A 27,444-nucleotide genomic window follows, 5' to 3' on the forward strand; every position below is an offset into this window, starting at 1 on the left:
AACATCCTCGATCAACAACATACCGGTGCAGTAAATTGTCAACCGGGGGAAAAAAAGGAACCTAAATCCTCTAAACCCGCTCGCAATCAACCAAAAGGCGAAAGAAACAGGCGTTCGCTGGTGCAAATCGTTCCGGTTGTGCACGAGCTCGTGAACCGCTGGCGTTGCGTTGGGTGATGCTGGAGAGATGTAACCCACGGGTTCGGTGCGCGACGGCCACGGTTGGGAATCTGCCGGAGAGCAACGGTATGTCAGCGTTCTCGGGTGCTTCTACCATCGGCAAGGCTCCGGCCAGCATCGCGACCATCCCCCCGAATGGTGCAGGTGGAAAGGCGGCGGGAGGAATTGTTGCCGTTGCAGCAGCAGCCCGTTTGAGAGCAGCTGGCGGTGCGGCCAATGGGGCCGGTAGACGTCGGTCGCTGCAGCGGGATGTTACCCCAATCGGTAAGTGTGCACATGCAGCGCATTCCGTTTTTTTTTATTTTTGTATGCTTTCACAACACATTTCAGGATCGGTAAACTAGTTAAAGCACAAGTAACGTCCTTTGTGGAGGGAGGGTGAAGGGTAAGGATGCTGAACGACTTCGAGCAGACTACCTCCATGGTAAAACTTGGTTAGGAGAAGCCCTCAAGCGAACAAACTGTATCGTTTTTTGTTTGTGTTAGCGCCGTAAAGTAGGCAAAGGATGCCCCAGTAGCACAGTCCTTTGCATAAGATAATTATGTTACCAGTAGTAGATATGTTAGTGATAGCTAAGTAATAAGTGTTTGTGAGATAAGATCTAGCGTTAAGATAACTTGTAAGATTACATCAATAAATGTATTTTAGTCTAAGCTGAACCATCGACTTGAGCTATCGGAACATTGGTCCTTCGAACCGGATAGAATTTGGATTCTTGTAACATTCATCCGGAGTAAACCGCGTTAGAGAGTTGATTCGCGGAAAGAGTTTGAGTTCAGTGGATGGTAGTTAGATTCACTAGTTCGTGGTGGTTGCCGTGGTGAAATTGTGACCATTGGACCTGTACGTGAACGACCGTGTCAAGCGGCAACCAAATCCAGCAAAGCGCGCGCGAATTTGAGTCGACGCTACAGTGTGGCACAAAAAGTTGGCGGTTGGCGTATAAGGATTAGCGTTTCTCGGGACAAAAATAATAAGGAAAATGCCCGTTTCGGACAAAATGGTGCGTCAGTTGAAACGCGTATACAACGACAAGTTAGCGGGAGTTGATTTTTTTTATGAGTTCGTCGAAAATTATACCGAAAACCAGCAGTGCCAGATAAGCAGCCTCCTCATTTCGTTGGAAGAGGCTAAGAGTAACTTCGAAAGTGCGAGAGAAAAGTTACTAACGGAACACGAAGAATGTGATACGGTGGAACTTTTGACCGAAAAACAAGCCTTCTACGGGAAGTTCCATCGGGTGAAGGGCTTTCTGTTGGAGAAGCAAGATGGGGCGGACGGCCATAGGCCGGCTGCAAATAGTACAATGGCGAATGCAAGTTTTACAAATTCGCAAGTGAGGCTTCCCAAAATCGATTTACCGGCGTTCGATGGTGACAAAACAAAATGGATGAGCTTCAAGGATCGCTTCACTGCAATGGTTCACGATGCAGAGTTGTCGGACATAATGAAGCTGCAATATTTGTTGGCTTCGCTAAAAGGAGATGCTGCCAGGTTATTCGACCACGTAAAGCTTGTAGAAGGAAACTACAACAGTACGTGGCAAGCGTTGTTGGATCGGTTTGATGATGCGAAGATGCTGAAACGGAACTACTTCAAGGCGTTGGTGGATCTGCAACCGATGGCTGCCGCAACGGCGGAGGAATTGACTCGTATCGTCAACGAATCGAAGCGCTTAGTGCTTGGGATGGACAGATTGCAGGAGCCTGTATCTTCCTGGGATACCCCATTGTCAAGTCTGGTAAGATACAAGTTCGACGAGCAAACACTAATGGCTTTCGAACTTATTGCAGCCGAGCAGAAGACGGATACCTTTAAGGCATTGATGGAGTTTTGTGAGCGGCGCATCAAGATTTTGACAAACTCGGTCGTCCACACGCAAAACAGGATCGATACGAGGCCGGCAACCAGGGGAACAAATCATGATCATCAAAGTACTCGAAAGCCTACACAAAGACCGTATCCAGCTTCAATGTCCTGTGCAGCTCAGACAGGCAACATGCTCAGAGGGTGTGTGTTGTGTAAGGCCGATCATCATATCGCAAGATGTGAGAGATTTGCAAAGATGTCGTTGTCAGAGCGCCAACAGATTGCGAAGGTTGAGTCTTTGTGCTTCAACTGCTTGGGAAAGGAGCATCAAGCAAGATTCTGTAAGGCCCAGTCAAGATGCGGAAACTGTCAGAAACGACATCACACCTTAGTATGCAACAAAACCAATCCGATTACCCCGAGAACAGAGAGCAGCATAAGCGCCACCACGTACATACAAGCTCCAGTTGATTCGCAGCCTCCACAAGAGAAAATGATTTGGTTGTCAACGGCTCAGGTGTTGATTTGCAATGATGAAGGTAGAGAATTTCCAGCTAGAGCGTTGCTGGACCAGGGGTCGCAATCCAACTTCATGAGCGAACGGTTGGTACAGCAGTTGAAGCTGAAGAAAAGGCGACTAAATAAACCTTTGTCCGGCATCGGAGCAGTTTCGCTAAAGGCAGAGACGATGGTGGTAGCTACCATGAAATCACGAGCGTCAACCTTTGTGTCTCGAGTGAATTGGTTGGTGCTGCGAAACATAACAGCCAACTTTCCAGCGCAAACTCGGAACACGGAGTCTTGGAACATTCCCCAAGCACTGATATTGGCAGATCCAGCATTCTTCCGGAGTGAGCGGATAGACCTTCTGATTGGTGCAGAGTTATTTGGCGAGTTGCTCCAACAAGGTCAATTAAAGTTAGCACCTCACTTGCCAAAGCTCCTGGAGTCCAGCCTTGGTTGGATTGTATGCGGCAGGGAAGAACGAGTCTCTGAAGATGCAGCTGAGGTCGTCTGTTCCTGTTTGGCTGACAACGATCTTGGGGCAATATTTGAGAAGCTGGTTAGCCTGGAAGCGATACCGGAAGAACGTGTACGGTCCGAGCAAGATGAGGAATGTGAAAACCTTTATCTAAACACAACGAGGCGCACCGAGTCGGGAAGGTATGTCGTTAAGTTGCCCAAGGTAGCCAACTTCGAAGAAAGGTTGGGAGACTCACTTCAACCAGCATTGAAAAGGTTAGCGGCCATTGAAAGGCGTATGATCAAGGAGCCGAACCTGGGTGCCGCGTACAAGGAATTTATGTCCGAATACATCAGACTAGGGCATATGGCAAAGGTGTCAACTTATGTAGAAGATAAGATGGCAGAGGGCACGCCACGGTTTTACCTACCGCACCAGGCAGTTTGGAAGACTGATGGATTGACGAAAAAGTGTCGAGTGGTGTTCGATGCATCATGCCGTTGTGGTACCGGGCTAAGCTTAAACGACATTTTGTTGACTGGACCGCGATTACAAGACGACATAGAAGTCATTCTTCTCAGATTCAGGATGAGGCCTGTGGCCTTTGTGGCTGATGTAGAAAAAATGTATCGGCAGGTCTTGGTGGCGGAAGAAGATAAAAATCTACAACGAATATTATGGAGAGAAACCGCCAATGATCCAGTTGGGGTCTACGTTCTGAATACGGTAACGTATGGGACCGCGTGTGCACCCTTCCTAGCAATCAGGACATTATTTAAGATTTTCGAAGATGAAGGGCATCAGTTTCCCATGGCGTCACGCTGCGCAAATGATTTCTATGTTGACGACATCTTGTCCGGCGCAGCGACCATAGAGGAAGCGGGAAACATGGTAAAGGAGCTCAGTGAGTTGCTCAGCATGGGAGGGTTTGGCCTCCGCAAGTGGGCTTCCAATGAGCCAGAAGCACTTGCAGCAATCACACCAGAGCACATCGCGAAGGCAGGAAATTATGAGTTTGGGACGGAGCCTACAGGTACGGTGTCCACATTGGGCTTGTCGTGGAACACATCGTCGGCCGTCTTGAGTGTTCAAGTTAGGCTACCGCCACAGATCGAAACCCTACGCACGAAACGGCAGGTATCGGGATGCCTCGCGAAAGTATATGATCCATTAGGATTCCTCGATCCTGTTAAGATGAAGGCAAAGCTGCTTTTGCAACGTATAGTAACTTTGAAGGATGCCAAGGGAAAACGCTGGGACTGGGACGATGTGTTACCAGAAGGCTTGTTTGCAGAATGGATGGCGTTCTTTCCCCAACTTACGGCACTATCAAAGATAGAAGTTCCAAGACCAGTGGTAACGGATAGCAGTATGGAAAAACAAGTGCATATATTCTGCGACGCATCGGAAAGGGGGTATGGAGCTTGTTGTTACATCCGTTGTCAGAAAGTTGGCGAAAAGGCGACAGTGAACTTCTTTATATCGAAATCGAAGTTGGTATCGTTGAAGCAAAAGATAACGATTGCTAGATTGGAGTTATGTGCAGCGCTCTTGGGCAGCAACATATATCGGTTAGTGAAGAAGGTCCTGCCGGAAGGAGCGCCTGCCTTTTTATGGACGGATTCCATGACTGTGTGGCATTGGGTGAATTCTCCTCATGGAAATTGGAAGACATTCGTAGCGAATCGCACATCAAAGATCCAGCGGAACGCGGAAGGAGCTCAATGGAGACACGTGCCGGGAGTCGAGAACCCGGCGGATCTGGTGTCTAGAGGTGTGGATCCGGAGGCACTTATCGACACCAAGCAATGGTGGTCGGGGCCAACATGGCTCTCCTTGGAGGAAGAATCGTGGCCAGCATTGCCAAACAATGCAAAGGCATTGGAACCTACAGGAGAAGAACGAGCAACAGCGGTACTAGCCTCTTCGCTTGACGAAGAGAACTTTAGTGACCGACTCTACTCCCTGTGCTCCACATACACGAAGCTGCGCAGAGTTGTGGGATATTGTCAGCGATATCTCCACGCTCTAAGGTCGCATGCAAAACCAACGTCAGAGGAAATGGCACCGTTGACCACGGAGGATTTAAGGAAGGCGGAGTCAACGCTTTGCCGCTTGGCACAGAGGGAGCAATTGGCGGCAGAGCTGGACACGTTGAAGAAAGGAAGGAGTTTGCCGAGTGCTTCGGACTTGAGGTTCTGCGATCCATTTCTGGGCGAAGACGGATTGATTCGTGTCAAGGGACGGCTTCAGAACGCGCATATGAGTGAGGCAGCAAAGCATCCCATAATAATTCCCAAAGGGCATCCGTTGGCGAGGTTGTTGGCGTTACATTACCATGTCAACTTGCTTCATGCTGGGCCACAGTTGATGTTGACCTCATTACGACAACGATTTTGGATCATGGGAGTGAGGTCAGTGGTTCGGCAAGTGCAGCGGCAGTGTGTCAGCTGCTTCAAGAATAAGCCGAAGCTGGTGGTGCAACCAATGGGAGAGTTACCTGCAGCAAGAGTAGCGGAAGCGAGACCGTTTGCCATATCGGGTGTGGATTACTGCGGCCCAGTGTACATCAAGGGCGGTCATAGGAAGGCAGCACCCACAAAGGCATACATCGCAGTGTTTGTGTGCTTCGTTACGCGGGCAGTGCATCTGGAGTTGGTTTCCTCTCTGTCCACGGCAGCCTTCATAGCGGCACTCCGAAGATTCGTGTCGAAGCGAGGATTAGTGGCTGAACTGCACTCCGACAATGGCACCAACTTCAAGGGAGCCGCCAACGAACTGCGTAAACTCTATGATCTGCTTAGTTCCTCTCAATTTCAGGCAGAGGTAACAACTTGGAGCAGCGAACGAGGTTTGAAATGGAGTTTCATTCCGCCCGGAGCTCCCCACTTCGGAGGACTTTGGGAGGCAGCGGTTAAGTCGATGAAGCGTCATCTACATCGTGTATTGGGAGACGCAGCTACCACGTATGAAGATATGGTCACGCTGTTGGCGCAGGTAGAATGTTGCCTGAATTCGCGACCTATCACTCCGATGTCGGATGACCCTGCAGATTTGGAAGCACTTACACCGGGCCACTTTATCACGGGTTCAAATATGCAGCAGGTCCCGGATATTGATCTGCGGGATATTCCGGAAGGCAGGTTGAATCATTGGCGGGTGATTCAACAGCGATTTCAGCACTTTTGGGCTCGATGGCGATCCGAGTATCTGCATCAGCTGCACGTTAGGAATAAGTGGAGTATGCCTGCGACGGCTATAGAACCTGGAATAATGGTTATCATTCGTGATGACAATATGCCACCAAACAAATGGCCATTGGCACGAGTGATAGAAGTGCACCCAGGGAAGGACGGTATAGTCAGGGTAGTTACTTTGCGCACAGCTCAGTCGGATAAAGTGAAAAGGCCAGTTGCCAAGTTATGCGTACTTCCATTTGAGGGCAACAGAAAGGAAGGAGAAAAGGTTCAACAGTGTAAATAGTTTAATTAGTTTATAAAAATTTGAATTTTTATGGTGGTCGGGATGTTAGCGCCGTAAAGTAGGCAAAGGATGCCCCAGTAGCACAGTCCTTTGCATAAGATAATTATGTTACCAGTAGTAGATATGTTAGTGATAGCTAAGTAATAAGTGTTTGTGAGATAAGATCTAGCGTTAAGATAACTTGTAAGATTACATCAATAAATGTATTTTAGTCTAAGCTGAACCATCGACTTGAGCTATCGGAACAGTTTGTCTGACGCTGTGGACGACGTTATGGACGGATAACGTACAGGAAACAAAAACAAATGCGTATTCGATGGAGTCGGGCTTCGAACCGGGATGTGCATTTGGCGCATGGTGGAAAATACCCAAAAGAACCATCTGCAAGGTGCATCGCCATGCAGAATCGATATCCTCAAGAACCCATGTTTCGCAAATCCCTGTGTTTGTGTTACTGGTTCACAATATAATGGAGGTAATGTTCGGAAATCACACGCACAAAATGCAATGGCTTGTGTTGTTCTGCGAAAGCGAAACGAGCTATCTTGGTGTTCGCTGTACAGAGACATACAGCGGTGCAGCTGAACAAAAGGCTAATATTTCAAGAGTTAAAAACAGTTGCTTTTACTTAATGTAATACTATCAACGTTGCTCAGCAATCTTTGTTGGCGTAATTTAAACAAATTCACTCTATGTGACAACATGAAGCAGAACCTGAAGTCTGTCAGAAAAAAGTTTTCTAAAATTGATTGCCGTACGTTTTCAAACAAGGGTGATTTGTTTTGCCAGCATGCTCTTCTTCTTCTTCTTCTTCTTCTTGGCGTAACGACCTCTTGGTCATGCCTGCCCGATAAGGGCTTACGAGACTTGTTTTCCCTGTTGTACGTGGATAGTCAGTCCTCTCGTACAGGGGAGGGTCCGGTCTCGGTTGGGATTCGAACCCACGCCGTCGAGGTGGTGGGCGGCCCCGGCGCTCATGGGCCGATTTTCTAACCGGCGCTACCGCTCGGCTGTCGCGGACCCCCCGCAGCATGCTCTTGGCTGCCTTAATTTAACGAATAAGGGGGCAAATCTTTGGATCCAACTACAGGAGGAACTCTTGGAATAGCCTTCAAACATTATTTTGAATCCATTAAAGCTTTTTCAGGCGTGAATCGGTGTAATTTGATCAAAAAAGTGATGGACAATTCATTATTGGTCGAACTAACGCTTTTCACATTTGGAGGCTAAGGTTTTCAATGTTATTTTTAGTCAATCCTATTTTAAAGATAAACCCTGCTATTTTATGCAGTCTCTCAACGGAATTCAACACCAGTGCGGTTAGCAGTGCATGGTTGTCCTGAAACAGGCTAGCAAGAAGTAGGGTAGGGTCGCAGAAAACTGTGACTCACACAGAAAATCAGAATAATCATAGAAAATCAGGAGGTCTATATGTCTCCTGGTCAGCTTAAGAAAGCCCAGGAAGCTGGATTCTAAAACCGGATTGGGGCAATTCTGCGATGAAGAAGAAGAGTCTTCTGTCTGGAAGATTCCGGTACAATATTTGGTTAAGCATATAGCTTCTTTTCGTGGATCTTTTCATTCTCAGTATTCTTCTCAGATCCCACACCTGTGGCGTGGCGTTTCCTCGCGCTACCGCTACGCCCCCTAGAATGGTTTTGATTAGTAATCTTTTAACTGATGAATTGCATGCCATGTCTCGTTGAGTGTTTACTTCTCAAACGTTTTAACATATGGGGCATATTTTTGCCATGGTTTCAGTTCACATAAACAAATAAACTTGCATCTGAAATATGTCACTTTTAATAAATTCTTCCAAATTGTTTAAAAATGTTCGCATTATTCCTCCCCTACCCCTCTCTTCCCTCAAGAGCTAACCGGCGTATTGTAGCTGTCGCCGAATAAATGTCGAGCGGTGTAACAACACTTTTCGAACATGGATGAAGGCGAGCGCGCGCCCACGATTGTGACTTTAAGATATTCGCGGGATTCGGGGGAAAATCAAACATCCAGCTTTTCTCGCCTTTTCTGCAGTGCGTCATCCGACAGTGGTTATCTCTTGCCGTTGTGTGCGTGTGTGCGTTGCGTTTGTAGCTGTGGGGCCGGAGATGCATTGTGCCGAACAGCTGACAATCGCTGTGGCGGGCGAACAATTATTTACACTTGGGTACAGATTATTTGCTGTGTTGTTTGGCACCAACTCCCAGCCGTCAGAGTAGCAGGGGGAGGGCTGGCGTCTGGCGCTCATAAGGAGGGCGATGGATTTGTTGATTGCTGTTATGCGAGAGCGTGAGAGCAGATATCGTGAATCGGTCGTGAAGGACTGCCGTGGACGTAGCGGCGAAGATGGGTCGCTCAATTTCAATGCGTGGCACCTAATGGGAACCATTTTGGGCGCACGGGACCTGTCCATGCCCATTACGTTACATATAGGCTCTATATCGCTGTACCTAGCACGAATCCCGAAGCTACCGGTTTTTGGAGAATGCAAGATTTGGACGAGTTCAACCGGTTGTTGCGCTGTGCTGTACCGCCGTCATGTTGGGTAACTGGCCATTCCAGCTCCGTTCCGCTGTTTTGGCACCTGATCTAGTGAGCTTCCATTGCTAATGCACCTTTTTTAGCTCAATCATCCAACAGCGGGATGTACTAAATTTCTCTTTCACTGTGGGGCGTTCTGTGCAGTGCAAACAAACCTCTATGCAGAGCGGGCCTTCTTCTATGGCAGGGATGTCAAACATGCGGCCCGCGGGCCACATGCGGCCCGCAAGACCATTGGGTGCGGCCCGCGACCCCTTTGAAACATTACATCGAAAGTTTGGATCCTTGAGTATTGGCTTATAGCAATTACCAAAATATTTAATGTAAATTTTTTCACGAACTGCGAATTGCAAGAGAACTGAACGAATGTCAATTTAAACTATTTCAATAAGAAAGTGATATGCAACTTTGCAGCAAAGGTTTTACACAGATTTTTCTAGACAAGTGGATGAATAGTGTTTATAGAAAACAAACGTTTCTATACTACAAGACCATTCCAAACAAAATAACAAATGCGGAGCAATAAGTTAGCTATTGTAATTACAATACCTTTACTTTTCTAAAATCATTAACAAAATACACAATAGTGTTGAACTGTAACATATATTTCAATAAACTTGATTTGAATTCGTTAAAATTTGGAAAATGATTGAGCAACAAACCCTCTCTTTTACTCAAAATTTATAAATTTTATAAGAAGTAATATAATATGAAAAAATGTGAAAATGTAAAACATGATTGACTGTTAAGATAAAACCACATTGATAAGAACATATTTTCATCACTCCAATCAATTATATGGTTTGGCCCGCGAGCCTATTTTGGGAGAAAATGCGGCCCGCGAACCTATTTTGGGAGGAAATGCGGCCCGCAAGGTGAAACGAGTTTGACATCACTGTTCTATGGTGTCACAGTGAGGTGATACACTTGCTTCTTCTCAACACCGCCATACAAACTCGCTCACACACACGCACAGGCAGACCCAGTCGATGCGTGGCTGCGTTTGCCGGACAATTATCATCAGCGATGTCTACTGTCAACATTCTAGTCTTTGGCAGCGGTGCGAAAAGAGACGGCACGGGATGAATGACAGTCGGACTAAGATAGACGATAGGGTGCGTGTGTGTGTGCGTATGAGGTAGAAGAGGGAGGTAGAAGAGGGAGGTATTTCGTCAGTCAGTCGGCGGCACAAGGTACCTGTGCCGTCAGTATGGTTTAAGCGTTCCCAATAGGCGGTGATAAGGTGGCTGGCATCTCCCATTTGCCGATGGTCAGCCCTAGGTTTCGGCGTTCAGTCAGATCTGTGCCTGTTTCAGTTGAACCGACAGGAGTGTAAAGTGTAACCTATCGAAATATCCCTCGGGAATCTACCAACCAAGTTCGCCAAGACCAAGAATCTCGATCCAACCTCAACCACTGGGAAGCCGTGCGAGGAATACCGGAAGCGTTTCGGTACTCCGATTGGAGGATTGGGTTTTTATGTTGGATAAGGTGTTGCCAACTGATTAGCACGCAGGCTACCGCGTGCGCTAACGTGTTCACGGTTGTTCTTCGACTCAGACGGTCGTACCCCATCCACGCTCCGTCTGTAGGCGCGCGCGCTCGGCGAGGTGCAGGCGGTGTTTGTTTTTCGACTGTTTTTCGGCCGGAGATAACGGACGACGTCGGAAAAGCAAGGAAGCAAAGAAGCGAAGCGAGTAATCACAACAAGACGCACACGGCCACTGCCGTGATCCCGCTTGCTGGGCCGTGAGGAGTTATCACCATCTTCCTGCGTGCGGTCGTGGCCAGTCAAGAGCGATAGAACCATCTGCCGCAGTGAGCTATCGTCTGGCGGCCTGTGGAGTTGGTGCTGTTGCTTGCTGATCATCTGCGCACCAACGTCCATCACCCGATGGTGCAGAGCCGTACTGCGTCTGGGAAAGGTGGCATGGTGTGTCCAAACGCACCTTTACCAGCCTCTGCATCTGGTTGGCGCTAATCTAGACGCATCAAGTAAACATGGCTTCCGTGCGTATGAAGCGGTCGAACGAACAACGCAGTGGTTCTTCCCTCTGATCCCAAGTCAATATACTTTGTGTAATTGTGAGTAAAGGAAGCTAGATCGAACAACAAAGACTCTTCAGGTGACGGCTCCTATCGCTGAGCGCGCGTATATCCTGTCTTGAACGTCTCCGGACAGCGGACTGTCCCAATAGAACCAAACCGGTGGTGTTGGCTTCCTATCAACCTTGTTCAAGATGGTACGCAGCAGATAAGCACTGCTTCCGAACACCGCGCAACACAATCAACTGCTGCTGTTGTCCAAGCGGTCTAAGAAATCGCTCCCAACAGCTTAGGCCACAAGGGAGCTGCTGAGCCACGAGTCGAGAAGAGGTCGAGAGATCTTGAGCTGATTACGCATATACACGCGGGTGCTATCGTTGCAGCGTACAATGACCTTGAGCGCCTCGGTCGTGATTCGGAAATACAAGCGCAATAGAAGAAGATCGGTAGCGGTGAGGAGGAGTGTACTATACTGTTCGGTAGCAGCAGTTGAAAGTAGCGGCACGGAGAAACCCAGTCGTGCACGCCAGTGTTTGGGAGCTGCCGGAAGTGACGCAAGCGCTGGTGCTGGTGAATCGTTGGTAAGACCTGCGACACTGCCCTCCGGCGTACTATGAAACGAACCGAGCCCATGTCCCGGTGGGATTGCAACGGCAGGCGTGAGGTGCCGCCTGGGCAGCGCCACCCTCAGCATCCTGGGCAGAACCATGGAGTCGGTGGCGCACCGCCATTGCCTTTCGACGGCGGCAAAGATGGCAGCGCGGAAAGGGCGCAAGTTCAGCTGCGCCTTCCCAAAGCGCAGAACGTCGCCCGGGCCGGGTACACGCACGCCGGATCGGTCGGGATGACGACCGACACCAGGCTACCGGTGCGATATCCTCCCGCAACAGCCCCGTACGCCCCGTACCACCAGCAACAACAACCGGCTGCACCTGCAAACGGCATCAACGGGGTCCAAAGACCTGCCAATCTCTACCCTGCATACGGCTGGACGAGTCAAAGCAGAGCGGTACCCCCAACCCGTGGTGCCGGGTACTCGCCACCGAACAAGTTCTCCGATTCAATGTACCCTCAAAGGCCCGGCGACTCTTCCTGTGCCACTTTTGGGAAGTACAACTCGGTTAGCAATGGGTTGCGAATCGCCAGAACTTTAGCCTCGTCTTCGATGGGTAAGTTTACCACCACCCGTTTCTACCGTTGGTGATGAGCTCGAACGTACATATCTATCTCTTGAGCCGTACGTGCAGTTTATTATATCTTAGTAAACTTAAAGATATCTAATAAGGAAACACCACACCACAGGTGTGGGTTCGAATTTCGAGTCTGGCTCCCTACCGGTATTACGAACAGCTGATATCCCTATACCGTGTTTCGGTCACTGAAACACTCTCTTCGAAGAGAGAGGCCTTTTCCCACTAGGGGATCCCCTAACATCGATGTTGTACCACATAATAATAATAATAATAATAATAATAATAATAATAATACTTGGTCACAAAAATTATATATTTAAAGGATTGTATTTCGAAAAGGACGAAAAGGACACGATTGTTACTATGGAATACTTAGGAATCGAGGAATGTTTTCAATTTGTGCAGCAGAAACTCTTTCACTAAATTCGCGTTAATCAATTAATTTGGTGGATGTAGGCAGTTAAATGATATGGATTTTATAATTTTGCAGTGATTTTTAGCCGCAAGGAAATCATGACATTCCTTATAAATTAAGGCATCCTGCATGCATTCTGTATGGAAAATATGGATTTTGGACACTACTAACGCCACTCACTAAGAGATCACTTGCCTTATTTGTTTCTCAGGAAAAATGTATCACGATCTAGAAAGCAGCTTAAATCATCAAACACTTCAAACAGTGTCTGTCTAAACAGCATTAGTTTAACTAAAATCGGATAATATAGTTCATTGAAGAAGTATTCACCTTTTCCAAATAAGTAAAAACATATGGACTTAAAACTAAAAGAGTGTTATGACCCGTATAGAGTTGTACAATATATTTGAACAGGCAGCATCTTTTCATATTATATCATTTTGTTTTGTGAATCATTTTCTCAAGAAGCGAGAATGCGACAGTAAAAAAGCCGGAAATTACCCCAGACAACCCGCAGAGTGAGTAATACGACATGATAAATTTAATACAGAACATTTATAACACATCAGTTTAGTTTTGTATTAAGGCGGAATTTGTATTTCCGATTTCGATGGGACGTTTTGGAATTCAATATTGCCCTTCATTCGAACAAGAGAGTAACTCACCGGTTATAAAGTTTTATTTCTGCTTCATCTATGGATATTTGTCCTAACACTGTCTGATGAAGATAAAACACCACTTTAGCCGATGGCACAATTACTCACGTTTCATCATCTATTATTCTACATGAAACGTCTTTTTTATGTGCGTCAGGTGGATTTTTACAGTTTTAAATTGTGATCAGAAGGTGTTTATGTTTATGAGCATTAGTAAAATGAAATCATAAAACTTTATGGCCCCGTACGATACTGGAAATGCGATTTTTTTATTATTACTTTGTCGCGTCTTCGAGATAATCGAAGTGTGGCTCGATACGCGAGCTTCTCACTTTATTATAATTAATTCACGATTCGTTAATTAATTTGTTATGATATGAGTCTTGTCATTATTTAACATTATTGATATCATAATTATTTCTTGTCATTACAAAATGTGATTATTACTTGGTGAAGTATTTTTCTAGGTACATGCCAAGACCTTAGTACAGTACAGTGTGTGTTTCCTCGATATGATACAGTTAACGGGAACAAGCTGGAATACAAGTAAATGAGTAACCACTCGAGTACAAAGGGTTGATGCATCTCTGCGTCAAAGCACTCAAGCAGGCTTAGTAAAAGCTGCTCTTGTTCCAGAGGAGCTCTGGTATGAGCTGATCAGCTCCACTCACCGAAAAGGTTCCGAAAGGATCGCTCACAACGGAAGGCATCGGTAGTTTGCCACCAAACGCGCTGGTTTGGGGAACGCTAATTGAACGAACAGGCCACCGCAGTCCAATTCCCGGACTGTGGACGGAAGACCTGTGCCTTGCTTGCTTTGGCAATTATGGCGGCGGCTAATTTTGGATCGCGTGGTGTGTGCAGGTCCAGTTAGCAGGGTTAATTTTAGATGCGTCCCCAAACTCTTGGGCTGTTGATCATCGTTGTCGTCCAACATCGGATCTTCGTTTGGTTAATGGTTGCTGGTTTCGACTTCAAGCGCAAGTAGTGGTCAGTTCTAATTGGTTTTAATTCTGTTTTTCTCACCTCCCGTTCGTTCCAGCGCATTCGGGGTCGCCCACCTCATCCACCTCGTTGTCGTCGTCGTCGTCGAAGGTGCAGCGGAAGACGCTGCGTGCGGGGGCCAAGCGCTACTCGGGCAAGGCGCTGCCGGGAAAGCTGGAGGTCGTCTCGGGCAAGCGGGTGGCCAACCACACGCAGCTCGCCCGGAAATCGCTACCGGCAACAGGCGGAAGCAGCACTGGTGGCAGCTCCCAGCGATTGGGTATCTCGGGTGGGCTAGGCCGGCATCAGCACCAGCAAGGAGTCGGCGCCAACAGCATCAACGCGCTGGTTCCCGGTTCCTACGTGCTCGGCGGGTCCCAGCCTCAACAGTCGCAGTCTTTAGGTGGCAGCTTGCAACCGATGAACGGTGGGCGGTGAGTACACATTGACACATCCCAGTCCTTGAGATCCTTGTCGAAATCGTTGTCATCTATCTCGGCTTCCTTGATTGAAATAGTGCATCAGCTCCTATCTCTAACATCTCATTAGATTTTGTCTCGTGGTTTTCTGGATTTGTCACCAGATTTTAATTTTTTTTTTTTTTTTTTTTTATGTGGCACGACATCCCCTAGTGGGACAAGGCCTCTCTCCGAAGAGAGTTTGTGTGACCGAAAGACGGTATATTATAGATCGGTGGTCAGCCGTTCGTAATACCGGAGGGTGCCAGACTCGAGATTCGATCCCACACCTGTGGTGTGGTGTTTCCTCGCGCTACCGCTGCGCCATGGGCACCCCCCAAGATTTTAATTTAGTCCCTGTCTAAAAACTGTGTTATTTAGAATGAATCTAAACATGAAAATTATTGTATCTACTTAAAATGATTTCGTAACGTTGACTACAAGAAGGAAATGAGGCAAAATTATTATCAAATTATAACTGATGAGTTACAGACAAACTCGGATGCATTAGAGACTAAATCTGATGAGCTATTTCAAACTTGGTGCCTTCTTCTTCTTCTTGTCGTAACGACCTCTTGGTCATGCCTGCTCGTTAAAGGGTTACGAGACTTGTTTCCCTGTTGTACGTGGATAGTCAGTCCTCTCGTACAGGGGAGGGTCCGGTCTCGGTTGGGATTCGAACCCACGCCGTCGAGGTGGTGAGCCCCGGCGCTCATGGGACGATTTTCTAACCGGCGCTACCGTTCGGCTGTCGCGGACCCCGCGGACCCCTTGGTGCCTTAGATACCATGAATCGGACCTGCTTTCGGAATATAGTTTAGAGGCAACGGCTGTATTTTGTAATGTTCTGATAGGTAAAACCCAGCCTGGAGAAGACGCGTCATAGAGGAGTCGGGTGTCGAGCACCTGGATCTTGGATCGACATTATCCCGAATATTGTAGCGTATATATCTCGGGTGGAAATTCCTACCCAATCCTAGTGTCAGAGATAGCGAGCTCTCAATATGGCTTGGTGATTAATACCTCACCAGATTCCGCGAAACGTATCCGTTCTGTGGTTTGCTAGCCCTCACGGGTCTCCCATCTCGTGACGTCAATTCCAAAGCCGGTCCGAATTCGTCGGCGACCTCCCCCCCCCCGGGAGATACTAATGGTAACATTTAACGCATTAATGTATTCCCACCAGGAGTGGAATACTACCGGACACGAGATCAGACCGATGCAAACACATCCGGTACTCTAGTTGGGTTTTTTGGGGTGCGATGCGAAAGCTCATCGTACTCTCAGCTCAGTGCGTTCTCAGAATCGGCTCCCCATATGCATGTGCGACAAACAAGCGCCGTCTCGTGACGAGGAATCCAGGCATGACTAGGCAAGCCTAGCAAACGAGTTGTGACTCGCTCCTGTGCGCTCGGCGTCCCATGCACTACGGAGGGGGCTAACTAACCCTTCTAGAAATGGATGGTTGTCTAGTCAAGTATAATCCTTGCATTGCAAAACAATCGTCGCACAGTGGACAGTGTCAGTGGGTGAACTACCTTGTTGAAAATCTCCATTTTTGTCATCGACAGTCAGACTAGGTTTTTTCTCTTCATACTTTCCTACAATAGAAAGTGCTATTGTGGTAAGTGGCTCAACATCGCCTTATTTAGATACCGTTAAACCCACCGTTCATTACGATCTAAGGGATGTACGTTCTGATTAATAATTAATGAGTGAGTAGAATTTTAAATTCCATTTGTTTAATAAAAACCTCACGGATATTTTTTGTAACTCCATTTTGATCTGAATCCTTAGCAGGGATTCTATTCCAACTAGCTAGTCGCCAACGCGATTCAATTGGAATAGCCCTCCTTACTCACTCATTCAGTCTTTTGGGAATCGAATCTCTGTTGAGGATTTAAATCTCTATGGTGACTAATAACTCATCAAAAGAATAACTAAAAGATTTGCATAATCGTGATGATTGTTTAGTCTAGATCTAATGTCTTAAAAGAGTTTATCTGATAACATCTGATGACTTTTCTGGAGCTTCCCGTGGGCCAGAAGCTTCGGAAGTGGTTCACCTGGATATTTCTTCAAATTCTGCTAGCAAACGGTTTTTCCCACCGTGCGTCCACCGGCGAGAGGGAGAAAAAAAAGGCGCAATCCAAAGCACGCAAGGGTTAATAGCGCAATCAAGATGAAATGTGTCTGGGGCCCCTAGCTTTAGCCACGCTTACTCTCACGCGCCCCGGACTACGACTACTACAGTCGGCTACCAGCGATCGGCGATGATTAGTGCTGCTTTGCGAGCGGGGCTTGGGGTGGTGGAGGAATGGGGACGGCTTTGGGGGAGGGTAGGGTGCAAAGGCTACCCATCAGATCGGCCTTATGATGCACTATGCTACATGTTACTGATACTGTCGGGTGCGTGTTTGCTCCGTCGCGTCGCGGATTCCACCGACTCCGTTGTGAACCGGCTTGGGAATAACCGTGACTCGGCAAGTGCACAACTCTGGTGGGGGAGGAGGGTTTGGATTAGTGCATCGGCATCGAGTAGTAATGCGCCCGCCCGACGTAGCCAGTCGTTTACAAACTGTTCTGCACTCGACACACACGGAGTTCAGCTCCTTTTCGCCGCCGGCTCTCGATTCCGGAAGTCGCCTACGAGATAAGGACTTCGTAATATGTGCACCTGTGTCTAGGTGGTGTGTACGTGTGTGTGTCCATGTGGGTGAAGTGTGTAAAGGAGAAAGCGGGAGGGAGTCTAAAGGGTGGCGGTTTTCGTTTTTCATTGCGCACGTTGTCTCGGTAGGTTAAAAATAAACCCGTATCTGGAACATCGCAGCGTCCCACAACATCATCCGCGCGCCAATCAACAAACGCTGGTGGTGCTGGAACAACAACAACCCCGTCTACGGACGTATCGAAATCGTCGCACGCCATCAGCGACCGAAAGGGCAAGTAAGATAATCGGTTGCGACGGATCGCCGCATTCCCTCCACCGCGTAGGTAGCTTTACCTGTCACTCCCCTTCCGTCGCTGTTGGGGCAAAATTAAAAGACTACTGACACTGAATCTGACTCCCTTTCGCTGCGTCGCTGAGCCCACCGACTTTGAGGCCGTTCCTCCTCAGTCTGCTTTATCCTCTTCCGGCTTTCAACCTTCGAGCAGTGACAGGTGGGCGAGGGTCTAGTTTTTCGGTGTACTAAATCTGTTTGACAGCGCTAAAAGCTGCCTTACGTACGCACAACACGGAGCCGTCCCATACGTGAGGCCCATCGTTTCGCGTCAGGACATGTTGTTGTCCGCAACCTGAGACGGAGATGGTAGAGAAAAAGGAAAGCTTTGGGACATTCAATCAGGCGTGAAACTACTCTTAGAGCTTCCATGCAGCAGGACCATGGCGACTCCATCGTTGGTTGTTATTGAAAACGAACCAATGGAGCTTGTAATAGACTTACCAACATGTCTTGCTATATTTTCTTGTGGATATTGAACTCCCGGAGCAAACCTTCCATCTGGAGCTACGAGCTTAGGTTGTTATATGTATATAGGTTGTAAAATATAGTATGTGTGAAGTTCTGAAGGAATCCAAACACTTATCCCCAAAAAATATTTGGAAAGACGCTGGTGACACTGCTGATTGCTATTTAGATCGGGAAGTTCTTGAGTTGCTGAAGGTTCTTTAACAGTGCTTTGGAATCTTTCCCGGGCGTTTTTAGCGGCCATTTTGATCGCTCTTTTTAAGACGCTATAACTACTCTAGTTTTGAAGATTTTCCTAATCTATGAACGACTGCTTTTTAGTATATTTGTTTGTCCGTCAAACCTCAAAACTTCTAATACAAAAATGCTTTGGTGGACATTTGTTATGATATTTTTCTAGAGAAATTATTATAAAATATCCTTTTTCTGTAGAGTTTCGAACTAACCACTTCATCCTACTAGATGACTAGTTGTAAGTCTTCTTTTTAGTGAGCGACACGTAATGCCTAATCCTTTGAACGAATCTTAATCTTTGTAAGTGAGAAGTTTCCAATTTTCACCATGAAAGGTTATGTCGTTTCTCCGCCGAGCTTTGGCGATGTAAAGTACTGGACCTCGTAAGTAAATAGTCATCGTCTAGCCCGTCAGTAGTTTGGCACTGAACTGATTACCGTTTCGTTACTGAAAGTAACTACTCTAGTCAAAAAGGCTGTCAACTGTAATGATTAGTCGAAATGATGCTAAACACGGAATAAAGCTGAACAATTTCAACAGATCGGGAAAGGAAAACTCCTGTTAAGCCACACAAATAAGGTTCAAGAAGCGTAGTCTACCTTGGCGCTTCTCGTGACGAATGCCACCGGGTTAAGACATTTTGTGGCTTCAGAATTCAAGAGTTCCCCCGTGAATGGGACCTCGTTATCCATCGATTCCTCCGGCTGGAAAAACGCACGCACATACAAAAACAAACACGCCGTTTTACTCATTCTAACTGCACAGTGGCGTTGTTGAACGCGGTTTGATCGGATTCAGCGTGCTTGTTTGGTTCACATTACGCGAGAGCAAAACTGTAACATCGGCTATGGGCGCTAATGGCCGGCGCGGCGATGAATAATCAAACAAGTGTGTGTAGGCGTGCGGCCTGTTGTGTAAGCGGGTTTACATTCTCCGATGCGTTTACAGTCGTCCACTCGGTAGTGAATGGAACAACAGCGAGGGAGAGAGAGAGAGAGGGAGAGATAGAGTGAAGGAGAGCGAGGGAAGCATGAGGAATGACTTTCGTTTTGCGTTTGTTTTCCCCGTGCGCCGCATTTGATAAAATCGTAACGTCATGCATTTTGTTCTGATCTGTTTCGTTGGTGTTTCTCCACAGAATGGTCGCGTCGTCGACGTCGAGTTCGCCGGCGCCGTCGGGCCTCCATCCTTCCGTTTCCTCATCGACCGTGTCGTCGTCGTCGTCGTCCGGGTCATCGGTGGCATCACTATCGCCGACGGCCACCATGCTGGCAGGTGGTGGTGCGGCCACGGAAACTGGCTCAAGCAGTACACCGAGTGCCGGCACGAGTAGCGGCAGTCCGGCCTCCTCGCTGCAGGCGGGCGGGTTCGAGTTTGCGTCCGGCGGAAGCGATGGCAGCAGTAGCGGTGCGGGATCTCCGGCGGCCCCCGGATGGGCGACGGCGCTCGGAAGCTCGTCGAACCGCAACGGCAAGGTGCAGCTGCTGATCATGACCCAGCCGGAGCAGCAGCACCGGGCCCGCTACCAGACCGAGGGCTCCCGGGGGGCCGTGAAGGACCGCAGCGGCAACGGGTTCCCGGTCGTGCGGCTGGTCGGCTACAACAAGCCGACCGTGCTGCAGGTGTTCATCGGCACGGACGAGGGTCAACCGACGCCGCACATCTTCTACCAGGCGTGCCGGGTGAGCGGCAAGAACTCGACGCCGTGCACCGAGCGCAAGCTGGACGGCACGACCGTGATCGAGATGCAGCTGAAGCCGGATGCGGCGATGACGGCGACGTGCGACTGCGTGGGCATCCTGAAGGAGCGCAACGTCGATGTCGAGCACCGGTTCCCGGAGCAGACGGCGACGCTCACCAAGAACAAGTCGACCCGCTGCCGGATGGTGTTCCGCACGTTCGTCACCGGCGACGACGGCGTCACCGAGGTGCTGCAGGTGTGCTCCCAGCAGATCGTTTGCAGTAAGTGCCACCCACCGACTCCCACGAACTTCCCTAACTAACTAACCGCATTTCATTCCACCCTTTCTCCCTCTAGCCCAGCCACCGGGCATGCCGGAAATCAGCATGAAGTCGCACCACGCCTGCCCGGTTACCGGCGGGTTGACGCTGATGATCTTCGGCAAAAATTTCCTCAAGGATACGCGCGTCGTTTTCGTGCGACGCAAGGCGCCGTTCACCCGCCTTTACGGCTCGGTCGCTTGGGAGCAATCGGTCGTGCCGGACCGGGACCAGCTGCAAAACGTTAGCATCACCCAAGTGAGAAGAGAAGTTGTTGCTGGACCGTCATAATTTTCGATTGCACATCAAAAAGTGTCAGTGATCATTCTGTCCTACTCCGTGCCAAATTTCGATAGTATTGCATTTCGCGTATACATGAACGGCCAATTTTAAAGCGTATTTGAGTGTCTCTTTCGAGATAAATATTTGCTGAAATTTATTTGTTAACATCCCTTGGATGGCACTTCAAATGTATAGCCAGTTTCATAAGTTTTTTAATGATTTTAGGGAAACTATTATTCTATAGTAATATGGTAAATTGGTACGGTAGCAAAATTTGCAGTATTTAACCATCGACAATACGGACAAATTGATTTGTTTGCAGTTTACTCCTGTAATTAAATTGATACCTAAAGGGATGTTTTTGATAAGCCATATTTCATAATCTTTTTTTCTTACCACCGTTTGTTGTTTACGGTAATTTAATTATGACTTCGCTAGTATCGTGGATGGTTATCTGCGTATACTTGTTTCGATAGCATGGTTTAAGACGAAATTCTTAAACTCTCTTAATTGCTTGCATGAAGGGATTCTTTAGTTTGTTTTCCATAGGAACCATTTATTTTGACTGTTTAAAAAAGCGATTACCTGACCTGCAATATTAGGTTCTTTAACCTAGCGGTCGAAATTAATGAGACACCGAATCTCATTTTTAAGCTCCGTCAAAGATATAATTACCGATATTCCCATTTGTTTTTCTGGATTTTTAACTGAATCGATTATAATATCTTCTGTGATGTTTTGTATTTGTAATGTATAATAATTCGTGGCTTACAGTTATTAACGTTCCTGGATTGTTTGTTTAGTATGAAAATAGCAATTTGTTAGGTTATTACTGTTCAGAAGATGTTATGACGCTCGGCATACTGTCACTTCTCTTAGTTTCTAGCATAAGGTCACTTCAGAGCAATCAAAATTAATTCAATTTTACCGTTGTATCCTCAACAGACGCGTCTCGCGTGCGTGGTACCGCCGTACGACCGGCAGAACATTACGGAACCGGAGCCGATCAAGATCTACATCATGTCGGGCGGGAAGCGAAGTGAGCCGCACAACTTTTGCTACATACCGAAAGGGCAGCATGATTCGCTCTGCTGTATGTACGACTGGTCGCTGCCCATGGAACGCTTCATCTCCATGCTGTACCAGCGGCAGGAGGACACACAAAACCAACGCCAGCAGGAACAACAGCAGCAACAGCAGCAACAGCAGCAGCAGCAAAACTATTTCCGAGCGTTCGTCAACGGGAATGTTGCAGCTGGTGGAGAGACCCGAAGCGATTTGGCGTCGAACACGGTCGCTCTCGGCAGTGTCAAGTCCGCTGCAGCCACCATGGCGGCCTCGATGTTCGGTCCGGGGCCGAACACCGGCCACACTGCATGCTTCGCCGCTAACGGCAGCCGTAACGAAGGTATAACCTGGCTGCCGAAGTGCAGACCGACGAGTAGGGCATTCCAAGGTGGCGCTGATGTTTTCCGCCGACAGTTCTCCACCTCGCGTACGGTATTGTTTTGCCACCTTTGCGCTTCACCGGGTCCGAGTCCCAGTTATCGGACGGTAATTTCGATCGCCGTTGCTTAGTTTTACGTTCAAAACCTGCGAAACGTGTTATGCATACATAGCAAGCAAGGGTCATCCCTCAAGCTGACCGTATCCAAATGAAGCAAAGTCGTAGGCTGCCGCGTCACAATCGGCGAAGGTAACGACGTACGACAGATGTTTCATTATGTCTCACAATGATTTGCTTGCGTTTCGTTTAGATCGTTTGCCCTCTTTCATATATTCAACCGTTTGGAATGCTGGTTATACACGGTAGTCATTTTGAGTTGGCTTGATATAGCTGTCCTTCGTCCCGGCGTGAACTCTGTACCCCTGTACTAGCGAGAGTATGTCAACTACACACATTTGTCGTAACTAGTTCTAGTAGCTGTTTTTGTTTTTATCATCTTGATTTACACCAGAGCCGAGGTAGAAACGATATTGTCCGTCCCCCTGCTTGCGGTGGTATAAGAAAAAGGTATAATTTGATCCCACAAGCTACAAGTGACAAACTGGCGGATTGTTACCGTTTTCATTTACATCGAGTACGATAGGTTTTTGGCGCTTCAGTTTTTTCTATTTCGTGACGTTTAAACGAACAAACGAACGCATGCATGGTTGCAATCATTTTCTTTTTGCTTCATTTCCTCCGTAGAATCTTTCATAGCCACGGAGTTGTAGTGGATGGTTCGGCAATTCTATAGCACGTTTCATCTAGTACGGCCTTTGTTTGTTATCTGTTTTTTTTTAGTCTCGTCCGGTCGGTAGGATTTGCTATTTTCCACTGGCTGGTGTTAGATGTAGTAGTGTAGCTAAAGCGAATTTTCTTTAGTAGCTCTTGGATATGATTTTCCTATCTCAGTTATGGCGTGTTTTGTTGCCGCAATGGGCAGTTTTTTTCCTGCTATTTGTTTAAATGTCTTATGATCTGATCCATCCTCCGTTTGAGAGCTTCGATTGTGGTTGGATTCGTTTGTTGATTTTTGCAAATGTTAGGTGGTAGTTGCACAGTAGTGTGCTATAAATGCGATATACTGTTGGATGTAAGTTTGATTTGATAAGTTATGTTCCCTTCAACTCAGATGCTGCGTATGACGAAGCGACCACCCGGAACTCGGTGTTTATGCGAGGCGGAGGCGACGGAGGCGGCGGAATGTCGCTTCAGCACAACGTTGTGTCCAGCGGTCTGATGCCGCCGCCGGTCAATGCGGTCGGCATGGGGAGCTTGCGGCGTCCGACGGTGGTGCTGGTGGGCGACGGCGGTGAGCAGCAGTTCTCGGTTACTTCCCCAACGCCGGACACCACCTTCAAGCCGGAGCTGGTCGAGTCGGAGTGTAGCCGTAGTTCAGTCGAGGACGACTCGCTCGATCGCTTCCCGGGCTCGACCGACAACTCACTGGACGGCATTACGTTCGGGCAGGCGACACGCGCCAGCCAGATGATGTACCAGCGACGCAGCGTCCGGTTGCCGAGCATGGACATCACGGAGGACAGCTGCTCGAACATGTCGATGATGGGTCCGCCGGGTGGTAGCGGTTCGCTGTCGTTCGCTGCTCATCTCGACACAGTGATGCACAGCGTTCCGCTTGGTACGCTGATGGAAACGAACGACATGAGTGGCCAACAGCAGCAGCCCCAGCACGGCACCTCTATTGCATCACCCCATTCCATGCTTGGCTGTGAACTGACTGCCATCAGCCTGTGCATAAAGTCTGAGCAGCAGCAGCAGCAGCAGCAGCAGAAACGCCAGCAAGAGGAGCAGCAGCAGCAACAGCAGCAGTCGCAAACTCAGCAGCTCACCCAGGCCGAATCCGCCCGTGTTGAACAACTGGAACGTTTCATTGCGGCGACGAATGCTCTCGATTCGATAGTATCATACCAGCAACAGCAACAACAACAACAGCAACAGCTGAGCGCTCATATTGAAGCGGAACGTATACTGCAACAAGATCAGCAGCATCAGCAGCAACAACAACAGCAACAGCAACAGCAGCAGCAACAGCAACAGGAGCAACAACAACAGCAACAACAGCAGCAGCAGGAGCTCGAACAGCAACAGCTTCAGCAGCCGCAAACGATCGATCTGCCCAGCTTGGCCGTGTCTGGTGAGACGGCGGCCGCCATCGAAACGATGATGCACCAGCAGCAGGACATTCTCTTGCCGACTTCCCCCACGAGCGGCGTCGCGGCCTCCATCCTTCCCGGTGCGTTGATACCGGGCGGGCCTGCTCACGAGGCGGCAGCTATCGCGGCCGCCGTCCAGCTCATGCCGTCATCCGCTGCACAAACCGTGGCCGAAAAACAGGCAACCGCTACCGCCATGCTGACGCACAGCGAGGAAACGAAGAAGGCCGTGCAGGACATCATACTGAACGCGGCCGCCGAAATTCTGACCGGTGCTCCGGAGCCCTCGCTGGCGACGCAGAAAACCATCAACACGCTCATCTCGATGCGCTCACCCGAGATGCTGGTCGTCGCTAACTGCTCTCCTCCTGCACTGCAGCAGACCCATTTTGTGGCGTCACTCGAACAGCAGCAAGAACACCAACAACAACTACAGCAGGAGCATCAACAACATCTGCAGCAGCAGCAGCAGCAGCAGCAACATCATCAACAACAGCAGCAGCTGCAGCATCAGCTGCAACAAGAACATAACCAACAGCAGCAGCAGAAACAACAGCAGGAGCACCAGCAACAGCTGCAACAGCAACTACAGCAGCAAGAGCAGCAGCAGCAGCAGCAGCAGCAGCAGCAACAACAACAACAGCAGCAGCAGCAGCAGCAGCAGCAGCAAGAGCAACTCGGGCGACAGGAGCAAGAGTTGTTTAATTCCCTTCTAAAAGGCATGCATCATCAGGCCTCTAATATGGCACTGCTGCAACATCAGCACCAGCAGGTGCAACAGCAGCTCCGCCAGCAGCAAGAACAGCAACAACAGCAGCAGCAGCAAGCAGTGGCACACGCTCAGGCGCAGCAGCAGGTTTCCCAATCGCTCCTAGTTGGGGCCAGCGGAGTCCAACCGCCGCCGGAGAACATGGAGATTGGTGCCATCATGATCGGAGGGCTAGCGGTCGGGGCGGGTGGTGGCGCATTAGGCGTCGCTTCTGACCCGGCACAGCAACCGGTGCAGCAGCCGATGGACACGTCCGCACCCTTGCCGATGAGCGCACCCATCCCGATGGTGGTAATGCCGGCCACGGTCGGTGGCGACACCGTCGAAGAGTCATTGGTTGACGAATCGCGTGCCCTTCCGCCCGAGCTGACGTCGATGACCGAAACGGAGCTGATGAACTACATCTGCCCGAACGCGTTCGATTCGGGTAAGTCTTTCAAGCTCCACGATCGAGGGCTCTTTCGGCTAAATCAATAATTTCCTCCGTCTGTCATTGCAGTCTAAACTTCCCCGTTCGGAATGGTTCCGGTTTCTTAGAGAAGAACTACGTACAGCATTATCGGAGCAAGCACCGCAGATGACAAATTCGTGATGATAGGGCAGGGGTGCGCCAGGCAGAGGCAAGATATCATAATTTATTAACCTTATTCCTTTCTGAGAAAGTAACTACAATTTACCAAAAACAAACCCACGAAATGCGGTGGTGATAAGTAATTCGAATCTGGTTGTCAATATTGTCTTTTGAACGCAAAGCGAACTACAGTAAGGGTCGTAGGACATTTTCACACTTTTTATATGTATTCTGACATCCGGAACGATACGTGTCATTCGATAGAAAATAAGAACAATTTGACTTTTACAATAATGCTTAGTTTACATGAAGCGTAAAAGACTACAAATACCCGCGTGAATGTTAGTTTTTCTTTCCCTTTTCTATTTCGTGTAGGCGTTACTATTCGTAAGCAAATGAAAGTGCAATCAGTGTTTAACAGGGGAAAAAATACAGCGAGGCGAAAGGTTCACTGAAATCTTATCAACAAATATCATACATCATCATGTTCCGTTCGCTCGCACTCAATACCAAGTGCGCAAAGTTTGCTTTGCGCTTCATGTAAACGAAGTATAAGCATAATTAAACCGAATACGCAGAATGCATCGTGCATTCACTTATTACTTGCTTAAGTTTTCGCGCGCTTTTATCATTCTGGACAACCATTAAAGTATCAATTATCAAAGGGTATTCGGCGCGAATATCATAGCAATATGGTAGTGTCGGAGTCATCACTATATAGCAGGGGTCGGCAAAGTGCGGCCTGCGGGCCAAATCCAGCCCGCCAAATGATTTTATCCGGCCCGTAAGAATATTTAGGTGCTTCATACTAAAAACCCATTCCAATTTTTATAGGATTTGTTCACGATGTCAGGTTTATTTTCTTCCTAAAAAGTGTTTGATGATAATTGTTTAACGAGGTGTTCCTGTTATATGTTTATCGATAACATTTTAAATGTTTTAGTTTTTACCACTTTTTATGCAACTTTGCGTTTTAGAAAGTTCCACTCTCCATTACAAAGGGTATTACTTTGAAAACATTGAAGCATCGTTTAAAGTATCCGGCCCGCGCCTTCGGTTTCTCTTTAATCTTCTGGCCCTTTTCGAAAAACGTGTGCCAATCCCTGCTATATAGAGTTACACTAAAGTTAACGTTTTCAGTTGCTCGAAACGGAGCTTTTCCGTGTAATAATTAGAAATTCTTCTCCTCATCTTAGACATGCAGTTAAATTTCATTTTCAATGCTAAGATTTCTTTGAATAAGAGACACCCAACAAATGCCTATTATAGTAATATTTACAATCGCAAGGAAGGGGCAATTGAATTCTTTTTTATTGCAATTTATACTTTTCTATAAGCTTACGTATGCAAAGTTGATCGAAAGCGAGTTTCTTTTCTTCATCAGAAAGCGAACTACCAAAAACTGTAGGGTTTCAAATACACCATTACGTTTTACAGGGTGCCTGCTTACTGCGCTGAGTGCGGTTTTCGTTCGGCATCATAAAAATCTCGCCCTAGACAAAGAACAGAACCGAATAGTTTAAGTCATTTATTCGTTTGCTATTAGCAAGGTGATTCCAAGTATTTAGTTTTTGTTTTTTGTTTGCTTTTTTCGTTAATGCTAAATGCGTTTCATAGTTCTTCGTAAATGATGTTTATAATTTTTATTTCTCCTGTATACTTTGAGTATGCGTGCAAACAGAAATGTGCAAATCGTTGACCTGGTTAGGTATCGTACTATTCAATAA

At 47.9% G+C, this 27,444-nt stretch overlaps 1 protein-coding gene across 1 annotated transcript; it reads left to right on the top strand.

Moving 5' to 3' along the window:
• LOC131269003 (histone-lysine N-methyltransferase 2D-like) lies at positions 1-26,536 on the top strand. The gene is made up of 8 exons (XM_058271312.1): positions 1-112; positions 148-444; positions 14,331-14,706; positions 19,573-20,396; positions 20,473-20,678; positions 21,663-22,125; positions 23,336-25,573; positions 25,646-26,536. Exons 2-8 carry the CDS (start codon positions 177-179, stop codon positions 25,648-25,650), a joined length of 4,380 nt encoding a protein of 1,459 aa, XP_058127295.1. The 5' UTR covers positions 1-112; positions 148-176; the 3' UTR covers positions 25,651-26,536.
• Positions 26,537-27,444: the final 908 nt, after the last annotated feature.

The sequence above is a fragment of the Anopheles coustani genome, chromosome X (genome assembly GCF_943734705.1).
Source record: "Anopheles coustani chromosome X, idAnoCousDA_361_x.2, whole genome shotgun sequence".
Taxonomy (NCBI): domain Eukaryota; kingdom Metazoa; phylum Arthropoda; class Insecta; order Diptera; family Culicidae; genus Anopheles; species Anopheles coustani.

Coding starts and splice junctions, on each gene's coding strand:
- LOC131269003 (XM_058271312.1), top strand. CDS start 177: ATGCTGGAGAGATGTAACCCACGGGTTCGGTGCGCGACGGCCACGGTT. Junction 445..14,330: donor GCGGGATGTTACCCCAATCG/GTAAGTGTGCAC, acceptor CGTTCGTTCCAG/CGCATTCGGGGTCGCCCACC. Junction 20,679..21,662: donor ACCGGGACCAGCTGCAAAAC/GTTAGCATCACC, acceptor TATCCTCAACAG/ACGCGTCTCGCGTGCGTGGT.